This window comes from Elgaria multicarinata, chromosome 3 (assembly GCF_023053635.1).
Source record: "Elgaria multicarinata webbii isolate HBS135686 ecotype San Diego chromosome 3, rElgMul1.1.pri, whole genome shotgun sequence".
In the NCBI taxonomy this organism is placed as follows: Eukaryota; Metazoa; Chordata; class Lepidosauria; order Squamata; family Anguidae; genus Elgaria; species Elgaria multicarinata.
Window position 1 is genome coordinate 152,903,578 of NC_086173.1, and position 25,876 is coordinate 152,929,453.

General features: G+C 44.2%; 1 protein-coding gene across 1 annotated transcript in view; it reads right to left on the reverse strand.

Annotated features, from left to right (window-relative positions):
* The window catches only part of LOC134396049 (E3 ubiquitin-protein ligase TRIM7-like), a 247,771-nt gene that overhangs the window by 119,571 nt on the left and 102,324 nt on the right, over nucleotides 1-25,876 (reverse strand). Inside the window, exon 8 of the mRNA XM_063122387.1 lies at nucleotides 20,204-20,223. Within this exon, the coding sequence (XP_062978457.1) occupies nucleotides 20,204-20,223 (20 nt within the window). The remainder of the gene's footprint in view (nucleotides 1-20,203; nucleotides 20,224-25,876) is intronic.

Consider the following 25,876-nt stretch of genomic DNA (forward strand, 5'->3'; position numbering starts at 1 on the left):
CCTAAGGAGGTTCGCTTGGCATCTACATTATATGCTTTTAGACGCCAGGTGAAGATCTTTTTATTCTCCCAGCATTTTAACAGTCTATAAATAAATTTTAACTTGGTGTTTTAAATTGGTAATTTTGCATTGCTGCTGTTTTTATCTGGTTGAGCTTTTATATTGTAATTTATATTATGGTTTTATACTGTTGTTTTATACTTTGAATGTTTTTAATTTTTTTGAACAGCCCAGAGAGCTCCAACTATTGGGCGGTATAGAAATGTAATTAAGAAATGAATAAATAAATTACTCTTGGTGGATTTTCTAGATGAGCATGATGGGCTTTGCCAAGTCATGCTGTCTTTTACTGATTCAGAAATTTCCTGACTTGAACATGTTTTAAGTATGACTGCTTTCTGGATGTTGGTGTGGATGTAATTTGGTAGGCCTAGTTTCTGAAGGTTTTCTGTAAAAAATAATGATGTGATGTGACTACTGGAATAATTGTAACTTTTTCTTGCTGCCACAGTTCTTTAATTTCCATAGCCAATGGTGTATATTTTCTTTCTTTTCTTCCTTTTCTGCAACAATTTTGTCATTAGCTATTGCTAGGTCAATGAGATAGTTGTGTTTTTCTTTTTTGTTTGTGACTGTTACGTCTGGTTGATTGCAAAGTATTGTCTTGTCCCAGAATTGTTCTGTCCTAGCATAGCGTAGCTTGGTTTGGCTTGTTTGAAGGAAGGGGAGACTGTATCACACAGAATATAACGAAAGCAGGAGTGAGTGAATACATTGTTCTTTATTTCAGTGCTTTTAACATTAAGATGTTATCTAGAACAGGTTTGTCTTAATAGTGTAATGTAAAATCAGACATGTGACCAAGGCCGTGTCCGGGTGGGCATGCCCCCTTGGGGGCTGGACATGTTGGTAGGCACGCCCCACTGGGGGATGGACATATTAGTGGGTACGCCCCTTTGGGGAGGTCATTGTGTCCTCCTTTTTGGTTTCCAAAATATGGTCACTCTACCTTAATAATTTTTCAGTTCTATGTTATGTGTTATCCCAAAAGTGTAATTCAATGCGTTTTAATGCTACAGCCCCCTGAGGAAGGCCTTTGAAAGAACACAGGCCCAAATGTGTCGTGCTTTGAAAGAAAGTATTTTAAGCATCCTGAGAACATTTTTTTTTGTCCTGACTGGATGCTCTCCTTTTGGTTTTCTGTCCCTCCTTCCACCTCCTATATCTGTACCTTTTGATTTTCAGATTATCACTAAGCTTTTTGAGCAGCCACAACTTGTGTTTATTCTCATTTTTTTTTTTTTTGCCCTCATTGAAGTTTTGTCTGGTTGTGCCACTAGTATCTCCTTTCTTCATGAATACTGATCTTTTCCTTTTAGGTTTTCCTGCCATGGAATACTACTTATCATTGCTCTGACTTTATTCAAATGAACTTTCCTGAAGTCTAAGGTATTCACTTGCCTACACTCAGCTTTAAAGTTTCCTTAAAATCAAGGGCTGGAGCATTACATGGTCACTTTCCCCCAATGTTCCTGCTATTTTTCCTTCATCAACAAACTCTTCCCTAATGCCAGAGTCAAGTTGAAGATGGCTGGTCCCCTCTGAAAAAGAAAGTTCTCAGCAGGGCAAGTCAGGAATTTCCTGGAGAGACCTTGGGCATGTCTACACCAGGGGGGTGGAGGCGGAGGATCTCATGATATGCTGTTTGCGAGATCCTCCCGCTCAGTCTACACATGGCATGCGATGTCCCAGAAGAACGGAGGATTTCACGCCCGCCATTTTTATTTTTTGTTGAAAATAAGCGCATGAGCGCTCCAACGAAAGGGAATATATATATATATATATATATATATATATATATATATATATATAAATACTCCCGCTCTCCCACCCCATCCCTGATGGGCACATTGCTCTTGAAGAGCTCCATGCCCTCTGCCTGGTGCCCGGCTCCTCACGGTTACTTGCGAGGAGCCAGGACTAAACCAGGATGGCAGCTCACACCTCCCACGCTCAGGACGATCCTGAGACTGTGGGAAAAACATCCTGGTTATCCCAGGGAAAGGCAGGGATCATCCCTCCCTGTTCCCAGGATCCCCTGTGTGCCAGGGGATCCCCAGGATATCGCACTATCTAGACATGCCCCTTGCTTGATGGAGTATGTCTCCCAACAGATATTAGGGTAATTCAAATCCCCAGTTACTTCTCCTTGGTTAGTTGATCAGTTGTAGACTCCAGCCATACTTTAGCTTTCATTCATTCCTCCATTGATTTTAACCCAGATGTTTCAGTAAAGCCACCATGTCCATTCTCTTGAGTTTCTTTGCATATAACATATAGTCCAACTCATCCACCCATTCTATGGCTTCTGCTCTATTTGAACAAGTTGTATCCATCAATTGCTATGTTCCACTCATGGGAGTCATCCCACCGCATCTCAGTTTACCTTCTTGAATCAAAAGTTGAAGCTCGTCCTGTTTATTTCCCATACTCTGAGCATTAGTATAAAGGCATCAAATATGTTTTGGGGATCAGTCTAAATTACCTCCAGGAGTCCCTTCCAATTTAATGCTGGTAAATACAAAGAGATTAAGGTCCCCCCTCCCTCCCTCTACACCTGTATGGTGTAGAAAGTGCGAGAGAGAGAGAGAGAGAGAGAGAGAGAGAGACTATTTTTGTGGTGGGGTTTCCATCTTAGCATAGAATTGAGTTCTTGTGGAAAGAAGAGAAGAAAATGGAAAGTGTAACAAGGACTGAAGGTCATGGAAGCTGTTTATTTTTAAGAAGTAAGATATGAGGGAAGTCTGGGAAAGGCAGGAAGGAAATCAGGCACCATTTTAGTCCATTTAGTTCTGGTGTCTGTGACTGGAGGCCTCTCAGGGGGCCTTTGCAGAAGGGGAAAACCCTTGACAAAGGAAGGTTTGATCTTTAGACTAACCTGGTCTGGAGAGGAGGGAAAGTGAGGAAGGCTCTGAGCTGCCTTAAGGAGAGATCCTCAGGTGGCCTTTTTCCCATACATGAAAGAAGGGCAGAAGGGTCTCTCCAGAGAAATAGGCTCCAGAGACGGTGTAGAGGAGGGTCCCTCTGTCAGCATCATAAAAGGCCACCCGCCCCTCATCGCAGTTCAGAACCACTCGGATCCCCTTCAGCTCCCCACTCAGGGACAGAGGAGGGAAAAGAGGGGGGTTGTAAGCTCTATATACACCTCCACAATACCATATAACCCAGATCCCTTCCTTAGGACTAAAATGAATTCCGCCTTTTCTCCTCACAGACTTTCTGGCGACCCCCACAGCCCAGCATCCCTCACTTCCCACCCTGACTTCCCAGAAATGCCTGCCTGCCGTGAATCCCTCACGTCCCAGCACGAAAGCATATGTGTCAAATCTCTCAGGATTGTCGGGCACAGCTTGTCTTTTCTTTCCCTCTCTCATGCTTTTATGGTCCTCAGACAGGATGAGCCTGGGATTCGCTGTGTCTGGATCCAGAGTGACATTTGCTGTTGGGGATGGAGAGAGAAGAGGGAAAGAGAAGGTCAGCAGAATCCTCTGGGACAGTGATGGAGGTCTTAAGTCTTAACGCCCCACAGGAATCACAGATTCCCTGTAAAATCAGGGAATATGATAACAACTCAATATGAATAGCTCAAATCTTCAAAGCAGAATCAACATGGCAGCGCTCCATACCAGTTTCCCCGGACCTCCCTTCCCTTCCCCTCCCTCTGTCCTTCCTGCCCACCCTGAATGGCCAAACTCCCCCTCCCCGGTATTCCCCCATTTCCCTGGGAAGCCCCCACAGCCCCTCTCGTTCCACCCCTCCCAGATGGCCCCTCCCACATAAGGGTGACTGCATGTTAGAGATTTATCCAAAATATCTACATCCTGCCCCTCCTGTGTTCAAAACATTTGTCAAGAAGCAAAAAACACCCCCAAAACACTACTCTTGGGTGTCTCATTCAAGGAATTTTATGTCCCTCCCGTGCTTTCTCACGCTGGCCCTTTCTACACCTAAGGATTATCCCAGGCAAATGGAGGGATCATCTGTGTGACATTTGGATGCACAGGGATGATCCCAGGACGATCCTGGGATATAGGCATGGTGTAGACATGCCCGATTTCTCCCATCTTTTTCCTTAACACAGAAAATCTGTTGTGATGTAAGAGATGGAGAAGCTGCATGATGCCTTCTCATTGGCAGTGCTGGGAGCCCTCCATCTGGGAGCCCTCCTTGTGTCTCTGTGTGTGGGCTTGGGGGACTTTAGGGAGGCAGGAGAGCAGAGAATTGATGCTGCCTCTGGGAATTGGCCAGCTGAGACTTCCAGTGGGGATGAAGAGTCTCCGTTCTTCTCAGTAGAGAGCAGAGAGCTGGTTCTGCCCTCCCTATTGGCAACAGATATCTGGGTTGGCAACAAATATCTGTGGAAATCTAGTATCTCATTCACCTTTGCAACAGTTGCAGGCATCACCTTGGGAGCAAGGTACAAACATGCAAAGGAGCTTGTGATATAATGACTGCATTTGCGCTAATTCTTGGGAACTTGGGGAGACAGACCAGATTCCCAAATGAGACCTAAGAGATACAACTCATCTGCATATTGTGAGCTAAGGTGTCCTCAATATGCTGAGAGAACTGAACCTCTCTTTTTCATCAAATCCAGCTGAGGCAGTCTGTTCATAATTAACACAATAATGCCTGGAGTGGATGAGGGCCAATAAACTGAGACTCAGCCCAAACAAGACGAGGTACTGTTAGTGGGAGTCTCATCTGCCCAGCTAAGTGATGTTCAGCCTGCTTCAGAAGGGGTTCCACTCCCCTTAAAGGATTGGTTTTGTAGTTTGGGGGTGATCTTGGATCCAGAACTGTCACTTGAGGCACAGGTAGACTCGGTGGCAAAGAGCACCTTTTATCAGCTTAGGCTGATATACCAGCTGCGCCCTTATCTGGACAGAGATAGCCTAGCTACAGTTATCCATGCTCTGGTAACCGCTCAACTAGATTACTGCAATGATAGAATCATAGAATCATAGAATAGCAGAGTTGGAAGGGGCCTACAAGGCCATCGAGTCCAACCCCCTGCTCAATGCAGGAATCCACCCTAAAGCATCCCCGACAGATGGTTGTCCAGCTGCCTCTTGAAGGCCTCTAGTGTGGGAGAGCCCACAACCTCCCTAGGTAACTGATTCCATTGTCGCACTGCTCTAACAGTCAAGAAGTTTTTCCTGATGTCCAGCTGGAATCTGGCTTCATCTTGAGCCGTTATTCCATGTCCTGCACTCTGGGAGGATCGAGAAGAGATCCTGGCCCTCCTCTGTGTGACAACCTTTTAAGTATGAGGCTGCCTTTGAAAATGGTCTGCAAACATCAACCAGTCCAAAACGAAGCAGCGAGATTATTAACGGGGACTGGCCAATACGATCATATCATGCCACTATTTTTCTATCTGCCCTGGCTGACAGTTCATGTCAAAGTGGTGGTATTGACATTCAAATCCCTAAACGACTTGGAGCCAGGTTATCTGAAGGATTGTCTCCTCCCATATGACTGCCCCGACCCTAAGATCATCTTCAGTGGTCCTTCTCAGGGAGCCACAGCCAAAAGAAGTGAGGGAGGTGGTGATCATGAAAAGGGCCTTTTTAGCTGTGGCACCCTAGCGGTGGAATGAGCTTCCTAAAGAGTTTCGCTGGCACCTATGTTGTGCTCTTTCCATGCTAGGTGAAGACCGTTTTCTTTTCCCAGGCAGTTTAGCATTTCACTCTTATAACTCTGTTGTTTTAAGTCTGCTGTTGTATTTTAAATCTCACCTGTATACACGGGCACAGGTTGCAAAAGTGTATTTTAATGTATAGAAAGTATGGAGGGCCTATTGCTATTACCCCTGTCTGTGCCTTCATTATATATATCCACAGCCCAAACATCTCTAGAGAGTTGCTAATTACTAATAGTTAACTTATTTATAATTCTAAAGTGTGCAGGACTGAAATATTTAACCCCAATGAAATAAAGTCAACAAAATGTCTAACCAGTCCACATCCTTCCTGTGAACTTGGTTCTCATTTGAAATTTACCTTTCTTCAGATGTAGTCCAGGTAGCAGCATATCTGAGGAAGGGAAAATATAGAATGAATATATATATATATATATATATATATATATATATATATATATATATATGAGAGAATGACTTATAGAGGCACACCATCTATAAATCAAGTAGAAACAATTCTGTCAGAGGAGGAATCCTCCTTTTAACTTTAAAATGTTTCAAATAAAAGGTTCAATCCTATGCATGTTTCTCAGTAACCTGCTTCATGCCAGATTGCTGATTCAAGTCCTGAACTGCATATTTTCATTTCATCTGAAGCCAGTGGGGGAAGGTTAACAAATCACCCCCCACAACTGCACAACAGACCATGGATTCTGAGTGGTTTGTTCCCCACCACAAAGGGGGAAACTTCTTGAAGAAGAGGGAAGCAGCCAAAAGAAGGTCAAAGTGAGAGTCAAGACAGTCAAGTCAGAAGAGATATAGAAGTGATGGGAATTCATAGAATAGTAGAGTTGGAAGGGGCCTATAAGGCCATTGAGTCCAACCCACTGCTCAATGCAAGAATCAATGCAGATCATTTAGGTCAAATTTAACACTAACAAGTCACTGGGTTCAGAAGTTATCCTATATACTAGAGAGTTTTCTCTCAAATTTGAAAATATTCTTTTTCTTTTTTAATTTTAAGATATTTTAGACTCCTTTTCAATTTGTAAAGATATTCTGGAACTGGGTAACCAAAATAAAAACAATTTAACAAAAAAAACCCTGAAAATCAGAAAAAACTATGTAGGACATAATAATATAAACAAAAATGTAAAACACAGAATGATAAAACAACACATCAAAGCAGTAAAATCTGATTTTCTATGGAACTTGTCACTAAGAGGTTCATCGCTACAACTCACTTATGGGTGTGTGTGCATCTTTTAGATGACGACGTCTGCCTCCTGCAAACGTTCCGCTCCTGTTCTGGATAATGAAAACCCAAATTAGAACTTTAGGACCTCCCCAAAACCCTTTCCAGACTGGCTGGATGGGCAACAAAGTGACCATGAGGTATTCCTGGAGGAAAAGGAAATGGTAGCCAGGCTGCCAAAATGGAAGCCTGATGTTTACTGCTGTAGCACCATTTGTAGCACCAACAAAATAAAATAAGTTAATGCCCAAGCACTGTGAGCTCCATCACACCTAGGAAAAAATGCTGGCTACCATCACTTCTCCATTGTCGCTCAGTTACTTCCTGTTTGGAAACAGGAAGTAAACAAGGAGCATGAGGCAATCAGGTGTTGTAATCATACTGCTTCTTCCACATACAGCAGGAGAGAGTAGCAACTTCTGGTTAAAAAAATATGTCAGTGTTTTTCTGGTTTTTCTTGTGCAAGGAAGGCCAGAAGGGGCGGAAGGCACGCAGGAGGCAGACAACGTCATGCGAGGGACTTCCGAGCAATCTGAGTGCCCAGTAGCTCTGAGCCCTTGCAGCGATGCTTCCTTACCTTTGAATTGCTCCATAACTCCCTCCAGAAAGGGATTTATTTTATGGAAGTCCCAGATCCTCTGCTTCAGATCTGGAGGAAAAGGCACTGGATTCTCAAATGTTTCCTTGTCACTCCTGGTAGAGAAGAAACAAGAGTAACCCACTATCCATACAATCCGGTATTCCCAAATGGAGCAAATGAGAACTACAGAAAGCTTCGAGCAGGGGTGGGCAGCTTTTCTTGGGGTCGGTGAGGATGCTTTTGTGTGTAGTCAGGGTCAATGGACTGTGTATTGCCTGTGTTTTGGAGTGTATCGGGCATGTGAGTTTTACCTGTATTAGTTAGGGCGACCATACTTTGGAAACCAAAAAGGAGGACAACATGGTCAGCCCCCAAAGGGGCGTGTCCAGCATCAAGGGGGCGTGCCCACCCTTACATAGCCTTGGTCACATGTCTGATTTTACAGCACAGATTTAAGACAAATCTGTTCTACATAACATCTTAATGTTAACATTACTGAATTAAAGAACAAGTGAGAGATTCAATGTATCTGAAATTAACTTCACTCAGTCCTACTTTTGTAGCTTGTGCTGTACTTTGAAGCTTTTGCTATACTCTATGTGATACATTCTCCCCTTCCCTCAAATATTTTTTCTGACTGCATCCTTACTCACTGCAAGCTGCTGCTGTTGTTAACGGGGTTTGCTACTGGCCGGCCAGATGGCTGGCTTTTTTATTCTTTTATTTCGTTTTTTTTTAAAAAAAGCTTTTGTATAATTGTCACAAGTTTCTCTACTCTAACATTAGGGTGGGTGTTGTGGCAGTGAACACTACTTTGCCCATTCACACTTCTCACTTATATACACATTACCTTCTCAAGGCTTGTGTGTTGGCAGCACTTCGCACATCCAGACTTTGGACTCCTGTCTACTTCCTGCACAAACATGCGACTCTGAGACCCTCTTCCTAACGCCCTGCGTTTCATGCCAGCACCATGGGGCTAAGTTACAATAGATGTCTCTGGGTTGTCTGTGCAGCCTCTGTTTCTCTCACTCTAAGTCAGTGCAGACAAACCAAAGCCTCCAGCCTCAAACAATCTCTCTCTCTCTCCCCCAGAGTCTCCCAACGGTCCAGCTAGGCTGCACACTTGTGGCTTGGGATATTGCTTATTGCAGGTTATTGCTTGGTCATGTCTGGTGACTCTTACATTATTATTATTATTATTATTATTATTATTATTAATAATAATAATAATAATAATCCCGCCTTTTGCCAATACTTTAAAAACCTCTGCCACCAGCTGCCTCCATCTCCTCTCCTCCTGCACAACTTTGATGCACTCTTAAAACACTCTGTGTGGCAAGCCACCCTCAGGGGCAAGCTACACGTGTATCTGGGTTGCTTTCAGCCTCTTTCTGCCTTATGCCAGCCAGCCAACATCTCCAGCCTCAAATAATCCCCCACCCCACTCTCTCTCTCTCTCTGCCAAAGTCTCCCAACAGTCTAGCCAAGCTGTGCACTTGTACCCTGTGGCTGGGGGTAGGGCAACAGCTTGTAGCTTGGTTGCATCTGGTGACTCTTGTTTTTTTCAAAAACTCCACCACCAGCCATCTCTGCCTGCACCAAAACTGGACTTTGAGACACTCTTAAAAAGGCTCTGTGTGGCACAGCAGCCTCTCAGGGCTCAGCTACAGACATCTCTGAGTTGTGTCTTCAGTCTAACTCTGTCTCTAAGAAATATGCCAGCCAGCCAATGCTGCAAATCTATCTATTTTTGTCTGACATGCACTTCAAAGGTTCTGCATTGCATCCCTGCAGAGCCTAGCTCACAAGTGCACAAAGTGAAATGGAAGGGAAGTGGTAGTGAAGCAAAGCAATGATATGCCAGGTTCCAACATTTGCAGCAACAGAGCATCCACAAAGAAGAGAGCCTCTCTCTCGACTGGCACTTCACTGTTGGTCATGAGAGTTTTTCTCTAAGGATGACCCTTCATTGCCCATGATGTGGAACTTTGAGAAAAAGGCCTCTGGTCCATTTTGTTCTGCCCCGTGGGCTGCTTTGACTGACCTCTCCTTTCCCACATTTTGATTTGCGGATGCCCTGCCTCTGCTGAGCTCCAGGTGCCCGACTACCCACCAAATCTGCAATAGGAAAGGTACCCTGCTTGCCCAGCACTTCTTACCTAAAGACTTAATGCCATGGGCTGAAACTTCTCAATGTGTAAGACCCCAGAGAGGAGGTTTGACAACTTGGGTTTGAAGGATATGGCTCCAGCAGTTTTTAAAAACAATTTTAAAACTTTGAACTTTTTAAAAAAATCTTAAAAAATAGTGGATGAACGGATGTGATTCAAATTTGGCATGGCTAAATCTCTCCTTAAGAGCTATCATAGTGCCAACTTTCAGCTCTTTATCTTTAAAAATGATAGTTTTAAAAATAATAATTTTAAAACATCAATTTAAAAAAAAATCCTAAAAAATCAATGAGTGAATGGATCTGCTTCAGATTTGGTACAACTAAAGCCCTATCTAAGAGCTACCATCATGCCAAGTTTCATGTCTTTATCTTTAAAAATGACAGAGATATAAGCATTTTTGTTAATTCCCATTAAAGTAGAGCTGCCCTTTGGCTGGGAAGATTGAAAAAAATACGGATTTCCCCTCCCCTCCTGGATTTGTTGCCAGAAATCCAGACAAATCCAGGTTTTCCTGCCATATGGTCACCCTAATATTAGTGTTTTTGGACAATATTTGGTCTGTGGGGTTTTTGTAGGTATGTTTTGGGGGTGGGATGCAGGCAGGCAGAGATGGAAGGGAGGAAGGAAAGGAATGCTTGTCCTTGTTTAAATCTGTGAGTGCTGGAGAACTATGCCCTGTGCCCAGGAGCATGGAGAGAGCTACGTCCTTTCCGTGCCCTCCAGACCCTTCCCAGCATCATGGAAATGAGTGGGATCCACTTACCTCTGCAAGGCGCTTTTCACATCCTGCAAGGAAAGGAGAGAAAGATGAGGGAACTCAGTGCCTGCCAATCACCCCTCTGTGGTACCCTCTTCCCTCTCATGCCCAAATGCTGATGCTTCCACATAGCACCCTCCACTCAAGGACTATGAGAAATGGATGAAACCTCCTACAATGGGGGTTGAAGAGGCCTTAGTCAGACTCTCAGGCTTTCTCAAGAGAGAAGCATTCATGTGCATTTTAAGAAAGTGGTCTTCCACTGGTCTAGATCCAAGACCCACCTTGAACTCCCATCCTGCATCAGGGTCCCACTTTCACAATTGCCCAACATGGCAGCAACAGCTTTGCTGCAAACTCACCCTGTTAACCCATTTCAACATCTAAAAGATGAATGCCATCAGTGACAGTGCTTGAAGTCCTGAATCAGTGCAGAAGAGCGGGCCTGGATCAGGAAAGGGGCCTGGCGAGTCTCAGACCCTGTCCACAACAGTGGCTAATCAGATGTTTCTGGAAAGCCCATAAGGAGCTTATGGAAAGCCCATAAGGAGGAGGGTGGTTTAAATTGGGGTTGAGGGCTTTTAATAGTTTGAGGGTGAGGGTTTTAATGGAATTGTTGTAATGTGGGTTGAGGGTTTTAATGGAATTGTTTTATGCGTTAGTTATTGTAAAGCGCCTTGATGCCAGAAATGGTGAGGCGCGCTATAAAAATGCTTTAAATAAAAATAAATAAATAAGAACAGTTCCTACACATTAACAGAGATGTGAAAACAGCAAGAGATTTCCAACATTTCACAGAAACCTCCATTTCTATACAAGGAAATTGCCCCCTGTCCTTTGGGTGCTCCTGCATGTAACACCTCTGGTTGTCAATACTGTACTGAGTTTGTCCCTCTCAAAATGTGTACAATTGTGTGCATGGTATCAGGACAAGAATTCCTTTTTAAAGCACCTTTTAATATTGGCAATAGAGCATCTAGCAAAAGGGAACCTAATGACTCACACAAACACACACTGGTTTCTTCAAATGGGAATTTTCACAAACTCACACAAGAATTTCAGGTGAGGGATTAGTTGAGGGATTTCAATGCTAAGATTTCCCACCATGTGCAGCCAAAGTTGCACGACAAAAAACCACCCACTAGAGGGCAATGTACCCTTTATTGCTCTGAACACTGTGAGGAGGGAGAAATTTTCATTTACAGACCACATGGCAGCCCCTCTGCTCCCATGTAATGCAGAGCACATTAAAATTTGTGCAAGAGAAGCAGGAAGCAAAACACTGGTAATGTGATTTTCCTGTAATCTAACAAAACCCATGGTCACAATACATGCACACACATAATAGAGAAAGAGGGTATAGGGAAAGACACAGCTATTTGTAGAGGAACCTCCTGAAACAGGGTAGGATTTCAGGATGCCTCTCCCTGGGTCTCTGAGACCCATTCCTGAAGCAGAATTTGGGGGTGCATTGAAATTCTTCAGTCTCAGCAGGGGAAGGAAAATGTGTCTGTTTAAAAGGGAGCTTGCAAGGTGAGGATCTGAGCAGCCAAGAACGGATGAGGCTGGGCAAAAAGCAGTGAAACAGGGACATAACAGTGGGGTCTCGTGCCCTCTTAGTAGTTCTCTCTGGGTTTGCCCATAGGACTCCATCGGACGTTGTCCTCTGAGAATTGCATGGAGCTCCTGCCAATTGCAGAATGCATCACAGTGGTTTCAGTAGCGTGGTCCCAGGATGGTTCTGGTCCAACAGGTATGAATGGGGCTGAGCTGGTGAGTGCTCAGAGCAAGCTTACATGGTTTGAACAAAAGTTTCAGAGGAATCAAAGAGTGGCCACGCCTCATATATCAGAGCTGAAAAGAGCCTTGTGAAGGCTTCTCTGATGGACACACTAGCCGTTCCTGGCGGTGGACGACATGGTGAAGCCACACCTTGGCTAGAACGGGGAATTACTACACTATGGGGCAGTTTGGACTGAGCATCGGGAGGTATGGGGAAATCATTTCAGTAGGTTTGATCAGGATTTATCCCGTTTGCAGCTGCTGCATTGAACCCAGAGCCAGGCGCAATTTGCAGTCAAGTCCATCTATATCTGAGATTGCAGCATGATTCATGGAACAAACAAAATGTATTCGACAGCATTCATATATTTGAAAACATGTGTACTTTTGAAGAATGCGGATAAATAGTACGCTTTGATCAATAGGAGAAGAATGAGTATACTTCAAAGACATGCACAATTGCTGTGTACGTTTGGGAAAATACGCACTGATTTTCATGCGGAAATAAATAAAATCATTTTCTGAAATTGCGATGTGATTCAAACAAAATGTGTGGATCATACAAAATGTGTCCGACAACATGCATACATTTGAAAACGTGTGCTTTCGAAAAATGAACACAAATATGCTTTAATCAATGGGAGAAGAATGTGTACTCTTCAAAGATGTACACAATTGTTGCATTCATTTGGAAAATAATGCCCATGAAAATTCACATAGGTTGTCATGAAGAAATTTTAAAAAAACAAAGCTCATAATCCGCTAGGGACTCGAGTCAGAAATGGAATTTGGAGAAATTTGTGGAGCTCGAGTTTTGCTGTTTTGCAAGGAGCAGGTAAAAGTTGAGTGGGTTCATTAGAAAAGTAAGGGTAATGAAAGGAGGGAAGAAGTTAATAAGAAGGTGGTGAATAGAGTTGAAGGCAGTGTGGTGCCTCTTCCGCAAAAAAACATCTAGCTCATCAAAACTACCAGAAGTGCTTGTTCAAGAGTAAACTGACTGACGATCTTTCCTCCCAGCTTAAACAGACAGATAGAAATTAACAGGCTGTTGAGTAGATCAATCATGCCAGAAGGGGTGATGGATTTGTATCAGGTACACTGGTCTGATTTGAGTATCAGGCCTGCTTTAAGAATGGCAGACGTCTCCTGAGGTTTCCCAGTCAGGAATGAAGCCTTCTTTTCCATGTCAAAACAGCAGGATATCGGGGTGACAATTCCCCCTCCCCTTGCTTTGGCAAGAATTCTTTTAGAGGTATCATCTCATGGTTGCCAAATATCTAGGGGATCTGCAGTGCCTGCCTTCAGCCCCTTTATTCTGTAGATGAGCAATGCAGGAAGGTTTTCAAGTCAGCTTTCCCCTTGGAGAGGATCCTGGGCTGTTTCTGCCTCCATCTTACCTGCAGGAGTTCACTCGCTGGCTGCTGACGCTTCTCCTCCATCTCCCGGATGAGACGTTCAAGAGAGGAGAGTTCCTTGGAGAGTATGGCCATGTGCTCCTCCCTTTTCCTGGCAATCTCCTTCTCCACTTCATCCATCTGGGCTAGCAGAAGCTGCTCTTGTTCTTCCAGAAACTGACGTAATCGCCTGAAATGAGCCACTGTCGTTTCTCTCTCTGCTTTGGTTTGATTCTCCAAGAAGTAGATGAAAAGTGAAGAAACAGTAGCCAAAGTCAGAAATAGGGCATCAATAGGCATAAAATAATTTTTTATAGAAAAGGTACTTGTAGGTTTTCACAAATATTAAATCCACATTCAATAGAGAAAAAGAATTCTAAGGATGTACCATGCCCAGTCACAGAAAGGTGTTTTATTAACTACTAGTGAAAAAGCCCATCATACGACAGGTGTATTTATTTTGTTTAACTGGTGAGGTTAGCCTTATATCAAATTTACCTAGGGTGACCAACTGTCAGGATTTCCCCGGATTTGTCCTGGTTTTTGTTCTTTCCATGGTGTCAGGGGGGATTTTCTATAATTTTCAATAATGTCCTGGAATGACACACCTTCCTCTTTAAGGCTGCCATTAGCATGGCAGGAGGGAATGACATGCTTTCTTGAGGCACATCATTCCCCCACCCTGAGCTCCAATTGAGGTCTTAAAGGGGAAAGTGGGTCATTCGTGGACATTATAGAAAAGGCCCCAATTGGAGTGGATGGTGGTGGTGCAGAAGGAAATCCTTTCCCCTCCTCCACTCCAATCGGGTTCTTTAAGGTGGCGGGGGAATAACGTACTTTCTGCAGGACTCAGAAAGCTGCTTCCCCCCACACACACTAAGTGTCCTCTTTTTTTGGTTTCCCAAATATGGTCACCCTAATTTACCCTCATGAGACAAATTACTTACTGAGAGTGGGGTTTGGCCCCCCTGCTAGGCCGGAAGCTCCTGGTAGTTACTTTTCTGGAACTTCCCTAGAAGACTGCAGTTCTGAGAAATGTCGCTAGATGGCGCCAGAGGGCAAAAACTATAACTGGTGAGGAGCAGCACCCTGGCATTTTATGTATAGGATTGTTATGATAGTTTTGGCCTAGGGCTTTTAATTCCTCGTGTAGAAGAAAATCCAAAATGGAGTCTGTATTGCATATGAAATTCAAAATGGAGGTTATGTTGTATCTGAACGGACTTAAAAATGGAGTTTGCTGTGCCTAAAATGGAGTTTGTTATGTTGAACTATGTAAATGAAATCATGATGGAGCTCTCTGTAGAAACAATTTATACTAAAAGAACTGAGAGGCATGTCCAGAAACCTTTTATCTGAAAATGTCACTTATTTTGCTGATGAAAATAAAGCTGTTTCTAGTGTCTCACTAGCCTCTTTATCAGTGCCTTGGAAATCCACAACACTTTGTATTTTATATTACATTTTTACACATATTGGTCAAAATCTTTTCCCCCTCCTTTGTAATATTGATACTTACAAGTAGATCTTCATTTTCCTTTTCTGTATCTGCCTTATATGACAGAATTCTTCCTCTCTCTTTCCTCAAACTCTCCAGGCGACGATGGATCAGTTCCTGAATCAAAAACAATACTCACATTAGGTTTAGAGAGAGAGGAGTTGAACAAGATGCTTGTTCCCTGCCATCATTTTTTTGTACTGCATGGGGGGCTCTCAGGTGACTTTTTAATCCCATTATAGCCAAAGAAGTTACTACATCAGGGGGTGGTCTTTATGTTTTAAAAGCTCCGTATTGGCTTCATAAGCCTTATGACAAAGAAGAAAGAAGAAAGTGCAAAAGCTGGGTTGCAGTTAAACCTCAAAAAAACCAAGATTATGGCAACCAGCTTGATTGATAACTGGCAAATAGAGGGAGAAAACGTGGAGGCAGTGACAAACTTTGTATTTCTGGGCGCAAAGATTACTGCAGACGCTGACTGCAGCCAAGAAATCAGAAGACGTTTACTTCTTGGGAGGAGAGCAATGACAAATCTTGATAAAATAGTTAAGAGCAGAGACACCACACTGACAACAAAGGTCCGCATAGTTAAAGCAATGGTATTCCCCGTAGTAACCTATGGCTGCGAGAGCTGGACCATAAGGAAAGCTGAGCGAAGGAAGATAGATGCTTTTGAACTGTGGTGTTGGAGGAAAATCCTGAGAGTGCCTTGGACTGCAAGAAGATCAAACCAGTCCATACTCCAGGAAAGAAAGCCAGACTGCTCACTTGAGGGAATGGTATTAAAGGCAAAAGTGAAGTACTTTGGCCACATAATGAGAAGACAGGATACCCTGGAGAAGAGGCTGATGCTAGGGAAAGTGGAAGGCAAAAGGAAGAGGGGCCGACCAAAGGCAAGATGGATGGATGATATTCTGGAGGTGACAGACTTGACCTTGGGGAAGCTAGGGGAGGCGACAGCCGACAGAAAGCTCTGGCGTGGGCTGGTCCATGAAGTCACGAAGAGTCGGAAACGACTGAACGAATAAACAACAACAACAGCAATTGGCTTCATGGTGGCACTGCATTGGTTATACAATGCACCAGCCAATTCACAGCCACTTTCCTGTGAAATTCTGCATTTAAAACATTGGAGACCTACCCCAACTTTTTACGCTGGAGTGAAATCAACATGGCCCTTCTGTCATCTGACCTCGCTCTAGTGTGGAGACAGAGGTGCTCGAGGGTGGATGGCGGCCCCTGATTGGTCACCAGAAGCTGGGCAGGGGGTGGGTCTGGTGAGCCAAATGGCTGCCAGAAAGCCACATTGCCTCCTGTGTTGGGATTACCCGCTGCCACCCCTCAGCAGAGAAAGTGCAGGGTTTCCCCCAAAGCAGCGGGAACCTGGAACTGTGAGGGCAGCACCCCCACCTGGAGTCTGAGTCGAAAATGTAATGAGATAGGATGGAGACCACAATACCATGATTTATCAAAACTCTGGTTCAATAAATACTTTCAGAAAGTTCTTTACATTTGAAAAGGAAACTGCTTTTTTTCATTCTGTCATTCTATTTGGGAGTGTAAATGGTCTGGAAGAGGGCCAATAAACTGAGGCTGAATCCAGACAAGATGGAGATACTCTTAGTGAGGCATTTGTCTGCCCAGCTAAGTGATGTTCAACCTGTTCTGTAGGGGGTTCCACTTCCCCCAAAGGACCAGGTTAGTAGTTTGGGCGCACAGAACTGTCACTAGAGGCACAGGTAGGATTGGTGGCTCGAAGCACCTTTTATATACCAACTATGTTGGTATATAAACAGAACGAACTTGGGGGGGAGTCTACACACAGTCTTCGGGGTGCCCTGGAGGCGCTTCAGGGCGCCCCGAAAACGCTCGTGTAGTATGTACCTTAATCGTCCCCAGAAGAGGCGGAGGAGGAGGTGTGCTTCGGCGGCACAGACTGCGGGCGGGCTGCTCCAGGCCACCGCCCCTTTCCTCGCCCATCCGCTCTCTTCCCTCCCACGGCCCAGCCCCGCTGCTGGGAGCTCTCGCAGGGCCTGCTGGCTAAAGGGAAACGGAGCCTGGAGCAGCCCGCCCAAGCACGCCTCCTCCTCCTCCTCTTCTGGGGACGATTAAGGTACATACTACATGAGCGTTTTCGGGGCGCCCTGAAGCGCCTTCAGGGCGCCCCAAAGACTGTGTGTAGACTCCCCCTTGAATTATTACATGAAGGCAAATACGACTTGATAGGTATAACTGAAACTTGGTGGGATGACTCCCATGAGTGGAATATAGCAATTGAAGGATATAACTTGTTCAAAAAGAACAGAAGAAATAGAAAAGGAGGTGGAGTTGCACTATATATAAATATAATTAATATATATATATATATATGTATATGTTAAAAATACCTATCCCTGCACAGGAATACAGGCGAGTGCATCTGGATTAAAATAAATGGGGCAAGGAATAAAAAGAACATGATAATCGGAGTCTACTACCGACCACCAAATCAAGGAGAAGACAAGGACGAAACCGTTCTGGATGGGGTTGCACACCCCCTGAAGGAGCAGGTTTGTAGTTTGGGGGTTCTCCTAGAACCATCTCTGTCACTTGAGGCCCAGGTGGCCTCGGTGGCACGGAGTGCCTTTTATCAGCTTTGGTTGGTGGCCCAGCAACATCCCTATCTGGACAGGGCTAACCTGGTTGCAGTTGTTTACGCTCTGGTAACCTCCAAATTAGATTACTGTAATGCACTCTATGTGGGGCTGCCTTTGAAGACAGTTCAGAAGCTGCAGCTTGTGCAAAATTCAGTGACCAGATTGATAACTGGGACCAGAAGGTTCGAGCATATAAGACTCACTCTGGCCCACTTGCATTGACTGCCTGTATGTTTCCGAGCACAATTCAAGGTGCTGGTTTTTACCTATAAAGCCTTACATGGCTTGGGACTGCAATACCTGATGGAACGCCTCTCCCGACATGAACCTACCCGAACACTACGTTCAACATCTAAGGTCCTCCTCCGGTTGCCTACTCCAAGGGAAGCTCAGAGGGGGGTGACAAGAGAGAGAGGCCCTTCTCTGTGTGCCCCCCCCCCAACTGTGGAACAATCTCCCTGACGAGGCCTGTGTGGCGCCAACATGGTCATCTTTTTCGTGCCAGATCAACACTATTCTCCCAGGCATTTAGCAATATGTAATGAGCCTGGGTCTGTTTTTTGGCTCATCATTTTTACAGTAGTTATAGTGGTTTAAAATGTATGTGTATTTTGCTTGTTTTTGTGGTTTTTTAATCTTTGTGTATTGTTTTTAAGTGTTTTTATCTTATGTGAACCACCCAGAGAGTTTCAGCTATGGGGCAGTATAAAAATGCAATAAATAATAAATAATAATATTATTACCCTATTTCTTTGATTCTAAGACACACTTTTTTCCCATATAAACATCTCTAAAAATGGGGTGCGTCTTAGAATTGCAGGTGTGTCTTAGGGGTTTTTCTTCTGTTGGTGGTACTGAAATTAGTGTGCGTCTTACAATCGATGGCATCTTACAATCGAAGAAATACAGTATTTAAACACTGTTGTGTTTAAAATGGATACTGTTGTTTTTGTATTTTTTTGATGGCTTTAAATTTTGTATACTTTTTTAATGTTCACTCTTTTTAACTTTTGTAAACTGCCCAGACAGCTTCGGCTATGGGGCGGTGTATAAATTTAATAAATAAATAATAAATAAATAATAAATAAATTGTGGAATGAATTTCCCAGAGAGGTTCACCTCGCACCTATGTTGTGTTCATTTTGGCACCGGGTGAACACCTTTTATTCTCCCGGCCTTTTGAGTTTTTCAATTTGTTTTTATCCAGTACTGCTGCTACCTTCTGTTTGATTATTTTATTTTCATATTGTAGTTTTAAACTTTTAAACTTCCTGCAGCCCCTCCCACATGATGCTTCCCAAGGGCAGAGCTTCCCCTTGTCCTGAGATTTTAACATTCCTCAGAAATGGGAATTCGAAGGATATCTGGGAAGGTCTTATGAGGGGAGATATAATAAGAAGAGAGCCTGCAGCTCCTCCCACTCAAGATCTGAAATCTTGGAAAGTTCAGAGTCTCCCTCGCCTCATTATAGACAAACCCAAAGTACAAAGTCCTACTGAACATTTGCTGTCAAAGAGCTTTAAGTGCTTTTGTCCCATTGGTTTTGCAGCTGGAATAAGCAGAGCACAGAAGGAACCAATGAACACAGATGCGCACAAACTTGGACTGTGGTAGTATGGCGCAATGGCTGAAGGCAATCCTGTACTGTATTTAACAATACCCTCTCTTGTTTTAGTTTGAATCTTTCTCTATCGGCCACATACAATTATACCTCACTGTAATATTGTTTGGCCCTATACAACAAATATTGCATTATGCACAAATACACCCAGCTTGCTGTTGGAGCCTTGGAAACGGCAGCAGAGACAGAGCAAGATATGGGAACGATAAGCATCTACAGTGGAGAGAGATGATTTATGCCCTCTTGCCCCCTGCACCTCTATCACAGCTCTGGTGTGGAACAAGATCAGCAGGGTTGCTGTGATTCAGCAGGGGGTGGGCAGGTAGTTTGCCTAATGGGAGGGTGTGAGTCCACTTTTTCTACCCCACGCCATGCATAACGTTATACACTTATACACGTCGATCATGTTGCCCCTTACTTGCCCCCATTTCTGTTTAATCTTAGCAGTCCAAAGCATTGTAACCTTTCCTCACAGGGAAGTTGCTCCAGCCCCTTGGTCATTTTGGTTGCCTTTGTTGCTAAAATATACATAACTTCACCCATATAAGCATAGAGAGCGGCCAGGAAGGGGAAAACTTCCACCACCACCCCTCCGCCATCCTGAATCTTCTCAGGCTTCCCTTGGCTGCTCTTCACAAACAAAGAACATGCATGTTAATAGCATTCATATCACAGAAATGTAATAAAGAAATACTTTAGAGTGCTCAATAATTTATTATTGGAGAAGCGTTGCAGAGAATTTCCCAAGAAGGATTCACAGTTCTTTGCCCTCTAATCCAAATCACCATTGATTTCCTACCTTGTATTCCTGGGAAGCCTCCTCCAGAGGAACCACTTTGTGACCTTCGTGTTCCTTGGATCTGTCACACACCACACAGATGGGGGTTTCATGGTCTTTGCAGAAGAGCTTCAGGGGCTCCTGGTGTTTCTCACAGACTCTCCCCTTATCTTCTCTCTCTTTAACCCCCTGATCTCTGAATTTCTTGGCAATTTTGGCAACATTAGCCAGCGCCCTATTTGGCCTGAGATTCCCCTTCTGGAAGGTTCCTCTACACTGGGGGCAGGAGGCCTTTCTGCCCAACTCCCCACAGTACTGGGTCAGGCAGCCTTGGCAGAAATTGTGGCCACATTCTACAACAGTCACTGGATCCCTGAAATAATCCAGGCAGATGGAACAACTGACTTCTTCACAGAGATCCTGGACGGGACTCTCAGCAGCAGCCATGGCTTTCGTAAACTGGAGACAGAATTAGTTTCACTTTCTTTGCTTACAGTGAGTAGGCGTTTATCTGTTTGTAAATGACACACCTTGAAATCATTAGTATGTAAAATTATGGAATTTCCTGGAGGATCTGTCTCTCAATATAGAATTTTTTTAAAAAAAAGATAATGGGCATGAATTTCAGGATGTTACATTTATATATTTTGCACTGGTTTGCACATCCCAATGGTAAATTATGGGTTATTTAAACAAGCTCCACTATTCCTGAGGACAAATCCAGCACTTTATTATCTGCTCTGGTATCTCCCCAGGTACTGATGCCTGGTCTAGAATTCCCCAGATCTTCCTTTATGCACTTTTTAGAAAATAGGGACACTATTTGCCCTCCTCCAGTCCTTTATCTGTTCTCCAGTATTTCTCAAAGATAATAGAGAAAATTTTAGAAGAGGCCCCGATAGGAGCAGTGGGGGTGGGGTGGGCAGGAAAGACAGGCAGAGGAAGGGAAAGCATTGGGCAGGGGAGACATGATAGCACTCTTCAAATCCTTAAAAGGTTGTCACACAGAGGAGGGCCAGGATCTCTTCTCAATCCTCCCAGAGTGCAGGACACGGAAGAACAGGCTCAAGTTAAAGGAAGCCAGATTCCAGCTGGATATCAGGAAAAACTTCCTGACTGTTAGAGCAGTACGACAATGGAATCAGTTGCCTGCTGAGGTTGTGGCCTCTCCCACACTAGAGGCCTTCAAGAGGCAGCTGGACAAGCATCTGTCAGGGATGCTTTAGGGTGGATTCCTGCATTGAGCAGGGGGTTGGACTCGATGGCCTTGTAGGCCCCTTCCAACTCTGCTATTATATGATTCTATGATTCTATGAGAATGACACACTTCTGGAGGCCCCAGAAACTGCATTTTCCCACCTCCCCACTGCTTCAATTGGAGCTGGAAGTGGGCTTGTGGTAGGGTGACCAGATGGCCCGGAGACCTCCGGGAAAACAGGGATATCTGGGGCAACTTGGAATGGCCCCCAATTTACCGGGGAAAGGCCTGGGAAGGACGCGTTCCTGCACTTCTGGGAACACGGCCTCCAGCCCCTCCCGTCGCACATCCAGGACAGCGCCGACCAAGAAAAGCCCCAGATCGAGGCACTGTGAGGGACTAGGGACCGCGTTCTCACACTTCTGGGAAAGCGGCCTCCAGCCCCTCCCCTCTCCTCACACATCCGTGACTTTTCTTGGCTGGTGCAATAGCGCTGATCGAGAAAAGCGCCAGATCGAGGTGCTCCGAGGGACTGGGGACTGCATTCTGGCACTTCCGGGTACTCAGCCTCCAAGCCCCTCCTGTGCAGGCCCAGCTGCAGCTCACCACTTCCAGCCTCATGTCAGCTGGCTGCTGCTGCCTTCTCCTTCACTGTGTGGTAAGTAAGGTAAAGCGGTGCCTCACGAGTAATGGCTTGCTTCTGCCTGGGCCAGTGCAACCCTCCTTGTTCAGCTGTGGCACGTACATGGCTTGATTTGGCTGGTCGTGCCTGCTTCTGCCCGGACCTCCAGCATGGCCAGTGGTTGCATTTACGTGGCTTTATTCAGCCGGCCCACCTCACCTGGGCCTCCAGGTGGTCCCTCCTTTTTTTTATCCGATGTGTGTGGTCTTAGTCAGCTGCTCAGTCTTGCACCCACCCAGACTTCACCTGACCCACCCAGCACAAAAGACCCTGGTGGGGCAGGGAGAAGAGAAAGGGTTTTTTTTTGGACCTTCCTAATTTCATTTTTTCCTTTACACTTTGGCAACTGTGATTAGGGGAAGCAAAAAGAACCCCTCCATATATTTTCATAATCTTAACTGAAAGACAACTCTAAGGAGGGAAGTTATATTTTGCTATTATTATTCTTATCATGATGATGATGATGTGTATATACTATATATATATATATATATATATATATATATATATATATATACATACACACACGAAATTAATTATTTGGTTTTTATTTTATTTGCATCAGAGTAGAGATTGGAAAAAATGTCCAGTTAAGAGTAACTTTTCTGTGATTATACTGATGCAAAATAATGGGAGTTATGTTTATAGTTTATAGAGAGTGAACATTGTTAAGCTATAAAGCCCTGTGCTAATCTCTATATATATAAAAGCCCAGAGGCCTCCTCCAAGCCACCTATGCAAATAGGAGAGAAGGCAGAGGCAGTGGATTGGCCTACTGGTTGGTGATGTCACAATGACATCGCCAACCAGTAGGCCAATCCACTGCCTCTGCCTTCTCTCCTATTTGCATGTTTAAAAATTCTGAGCTCACAGGGCCTTCTATGGAAGTTCCAAGAAAAATAACTGCCATCTACCAAGAAAAATAACTGCCATCTAGGGAAGTTCCAAGAAGTTCCGCTTCTAGGTTTTACCCTCTGGCGCCATCTAGTGACGTTTCTCGGAACTGCGGCCTTCTATGGAAGTTCCAAGTTCCGAGGAAAGATAACTGCTAGGAGCTTCCAGCCTGGCAGAGGGACCAAAACCCACTAACCTCCTCACCAGACCGCTCTTCTACACCTGTCGTATGATGGGCTTTCTTGCTAGTCCTATATATAAAATGCCAGAGTGCTCCTCCTCACCAGTTATAGTTTTTGCCCTCTGGTGCCATCTAGCGACGTTTCTCGGAACTGCGGCCTTCTAGGGAAGTTCCAGAAAAATAACTGCCAGGAGCTTCCGGCCTAGCAGACGGCCAAAACCCATTCTCAGTCACTAATTTGTCTCATGAGGGTAAATTTGATAGAAGGCTAACTTCCTCAGTGTTTATAAAAATGTTAGCAAGGCTAAACAAGGCTAAGCTCCTCAGCAGTTATAAAAAAAATGTTAACAAGATTCATAACAGATGGGTCTGGGTAAATATTTTATCTTTGTGAATAAAAATAAAGTTAAAAAAACAGAAGTGGTTACATGGCCTAGCAGAGGGGCCAAAACCCACTCTAAGGACATAAAGTTAAAAATTATTGATGGGAAAGAACAGGGGAAGTTGGTTCAAAATTTTAGAAAAGCGTATACCAAAAGTGTTGTATTCAAAGAAGTGCTAACAAAATAAATATACCTGTCATATGATGGGCCTTTTCACTAGTTTTTTATAATATGAGCAAAATAAAGAGATGAAGCAGCAATTCTGATAATTGCTTATCAGAAGCTATGTGGCATTGTACCCGTTACCTTTGTGCCAAGAAGGCTGCTAGAACATGAGCCCAAATGTATGGGTGCTGGTGGTGGTTGCTCGGAAATCCGGGTAAAACTTTTCACATGCTCAGAGGAAGCTTTTACTTCATCCAGCTTTTAGGGATTTACTCTTACCCATGGGAGATTCAGTTTTAACTGTTGTGATGAAGAGGGATTTTCACCAGGTGCTACATGCATACCAATGACACCTGCTGAAATTCCCTTTTCTATACAACTGCTAAAGATGCAGGAGCACCTGTCCTCCTTTTCATATGGTCACCCTAGCTAATATATACCCACCTATACTAACCAACCATGTGCTAAGTTACAAGTGCAAAAAGAAAGAAGTCAACTTATACCAAGGGTATTTGCTTTAAATGCTAGATAGCTGAGCTTCTCTTAAAATCTATTCTTTTGAGTTGTTAGCGAACTCCACTCTGAAGGCTCAGAGAAGATAATTAAAGTAAACACACACAGCCCGAGGAGTACAAAATGACTTTCCACCAAATACCCTATTCTCCCCCAATTTCCCCATTCTTTATTACCATAACTTAATACATTTATACTTAGACTGTGGAAAATCTGTGGAGAGTTTTTTTTTTTTTTTAAGTGGAGACCACTACTGGGAAAATTCCCCTCTGGAAGACCTGGCCCCAATTGAAACCAACTCTGAGTTGAATGAGGATGCTGTAGAGTGAGGCCCAGCCATGGTAAACAAGGCAATTGCGTTTTATCAGGCCTCCCACTGGTTTATGAGATGAGAGGGGTGTGAGAGATAGGACACTGATAAGGCCTATCTTACATAGGCCTGACCTTGACCTGAGACATTTTCCATGGGAACAGAACAGCAGCAAGAGATCTCTGCAGGAGAGAGAGTTTAGAGGTGTTTCCTTCACTTCCCACACGCAGCCCCCAGCCACTCCCTTCACGTTGAACTAGGTTGACCATATGAAGCGGAGGACAGGGCTGCTGTATCTTTAACAGTAATGTAGATAAGGGAATTTCAGCAGGTGTCAATTGAAGAGGGTGAAATTCCCTCTTCATCAGAACAGTTAAAGCTGCAGAAGCCCGGCCCTCTTTTGTATCTGGTCACTTTACTATAGCTAGTGTAGCTTTAACTGTTGTGATGAAGAGGAAATCTCATCCTCTTCAATTGACACCTGCTGAAATTCCCTCTTCTACATTACCGTTAAAGATACAGGAGCCCTGTCCTCCTTTTCATATGGTCACCGTACGTGCGACGCGAGTGGGCGGGGCTGGAGGCTGCGTTCCCGCACTTCCGGTCAACATCAGTATGTACCAGTAAATCCTTTAGATTCCTGGAGCGTTTCAAACCAAAGTAAGGAAAATCACTGCATCCTGGAAGTTCCTTGACAATGTGCCAATGTCTTTAAATAATGTTAATAATGGGATACACCAATCGAGAATAAGTGAATGAACATGTTAATGTATTGACAGAAGGAGCAACCCGATGTGATATTAGGGATGCCCATGGTACCAATGCTGCTTTTCTTTCTGCTGAATGGACCACTGTGATAGGATAACCCCTGTGAACCTGAGAGAGTGCCTTCTCCCTTACCACCCTACCCGATCACTGAGGTCATTGGAGGGCATGCTCCTGGTCATTCCACGTGGACCTATGGCCCAATTGGAATCCACCAGGAGAAGAACCTTTAGTGTAGTAGCCCCTTCTCTGTGAAATTCTTTGCCCCTGGAGGTCAGGCAGGTGCCTACACTAGGCTGCTTCCAGTGCCTCCTGATAACAACTCTGTTTTGAGAAGCCAATAATAATAATAATACTAACAACAATAATCTTACCTGCCTCTCCATTTTGATCGAGGCAGGAACAGCAGTAAAAATAAAATACATAAAATACTGATTAAAAACATAGTATACACTGTTAAAACATCCTTAAAAAACACCCTAAAATTCCACTGGATAGGCCTGTTGGAAGAGCTCAGTCTTTATAGTTTTCTTAAATGCTAAAAACTGTTAAGTTGACGAATCTCCTACGGCAGGCCGTTCCACAGTCTGGGAGCAGCAGAAG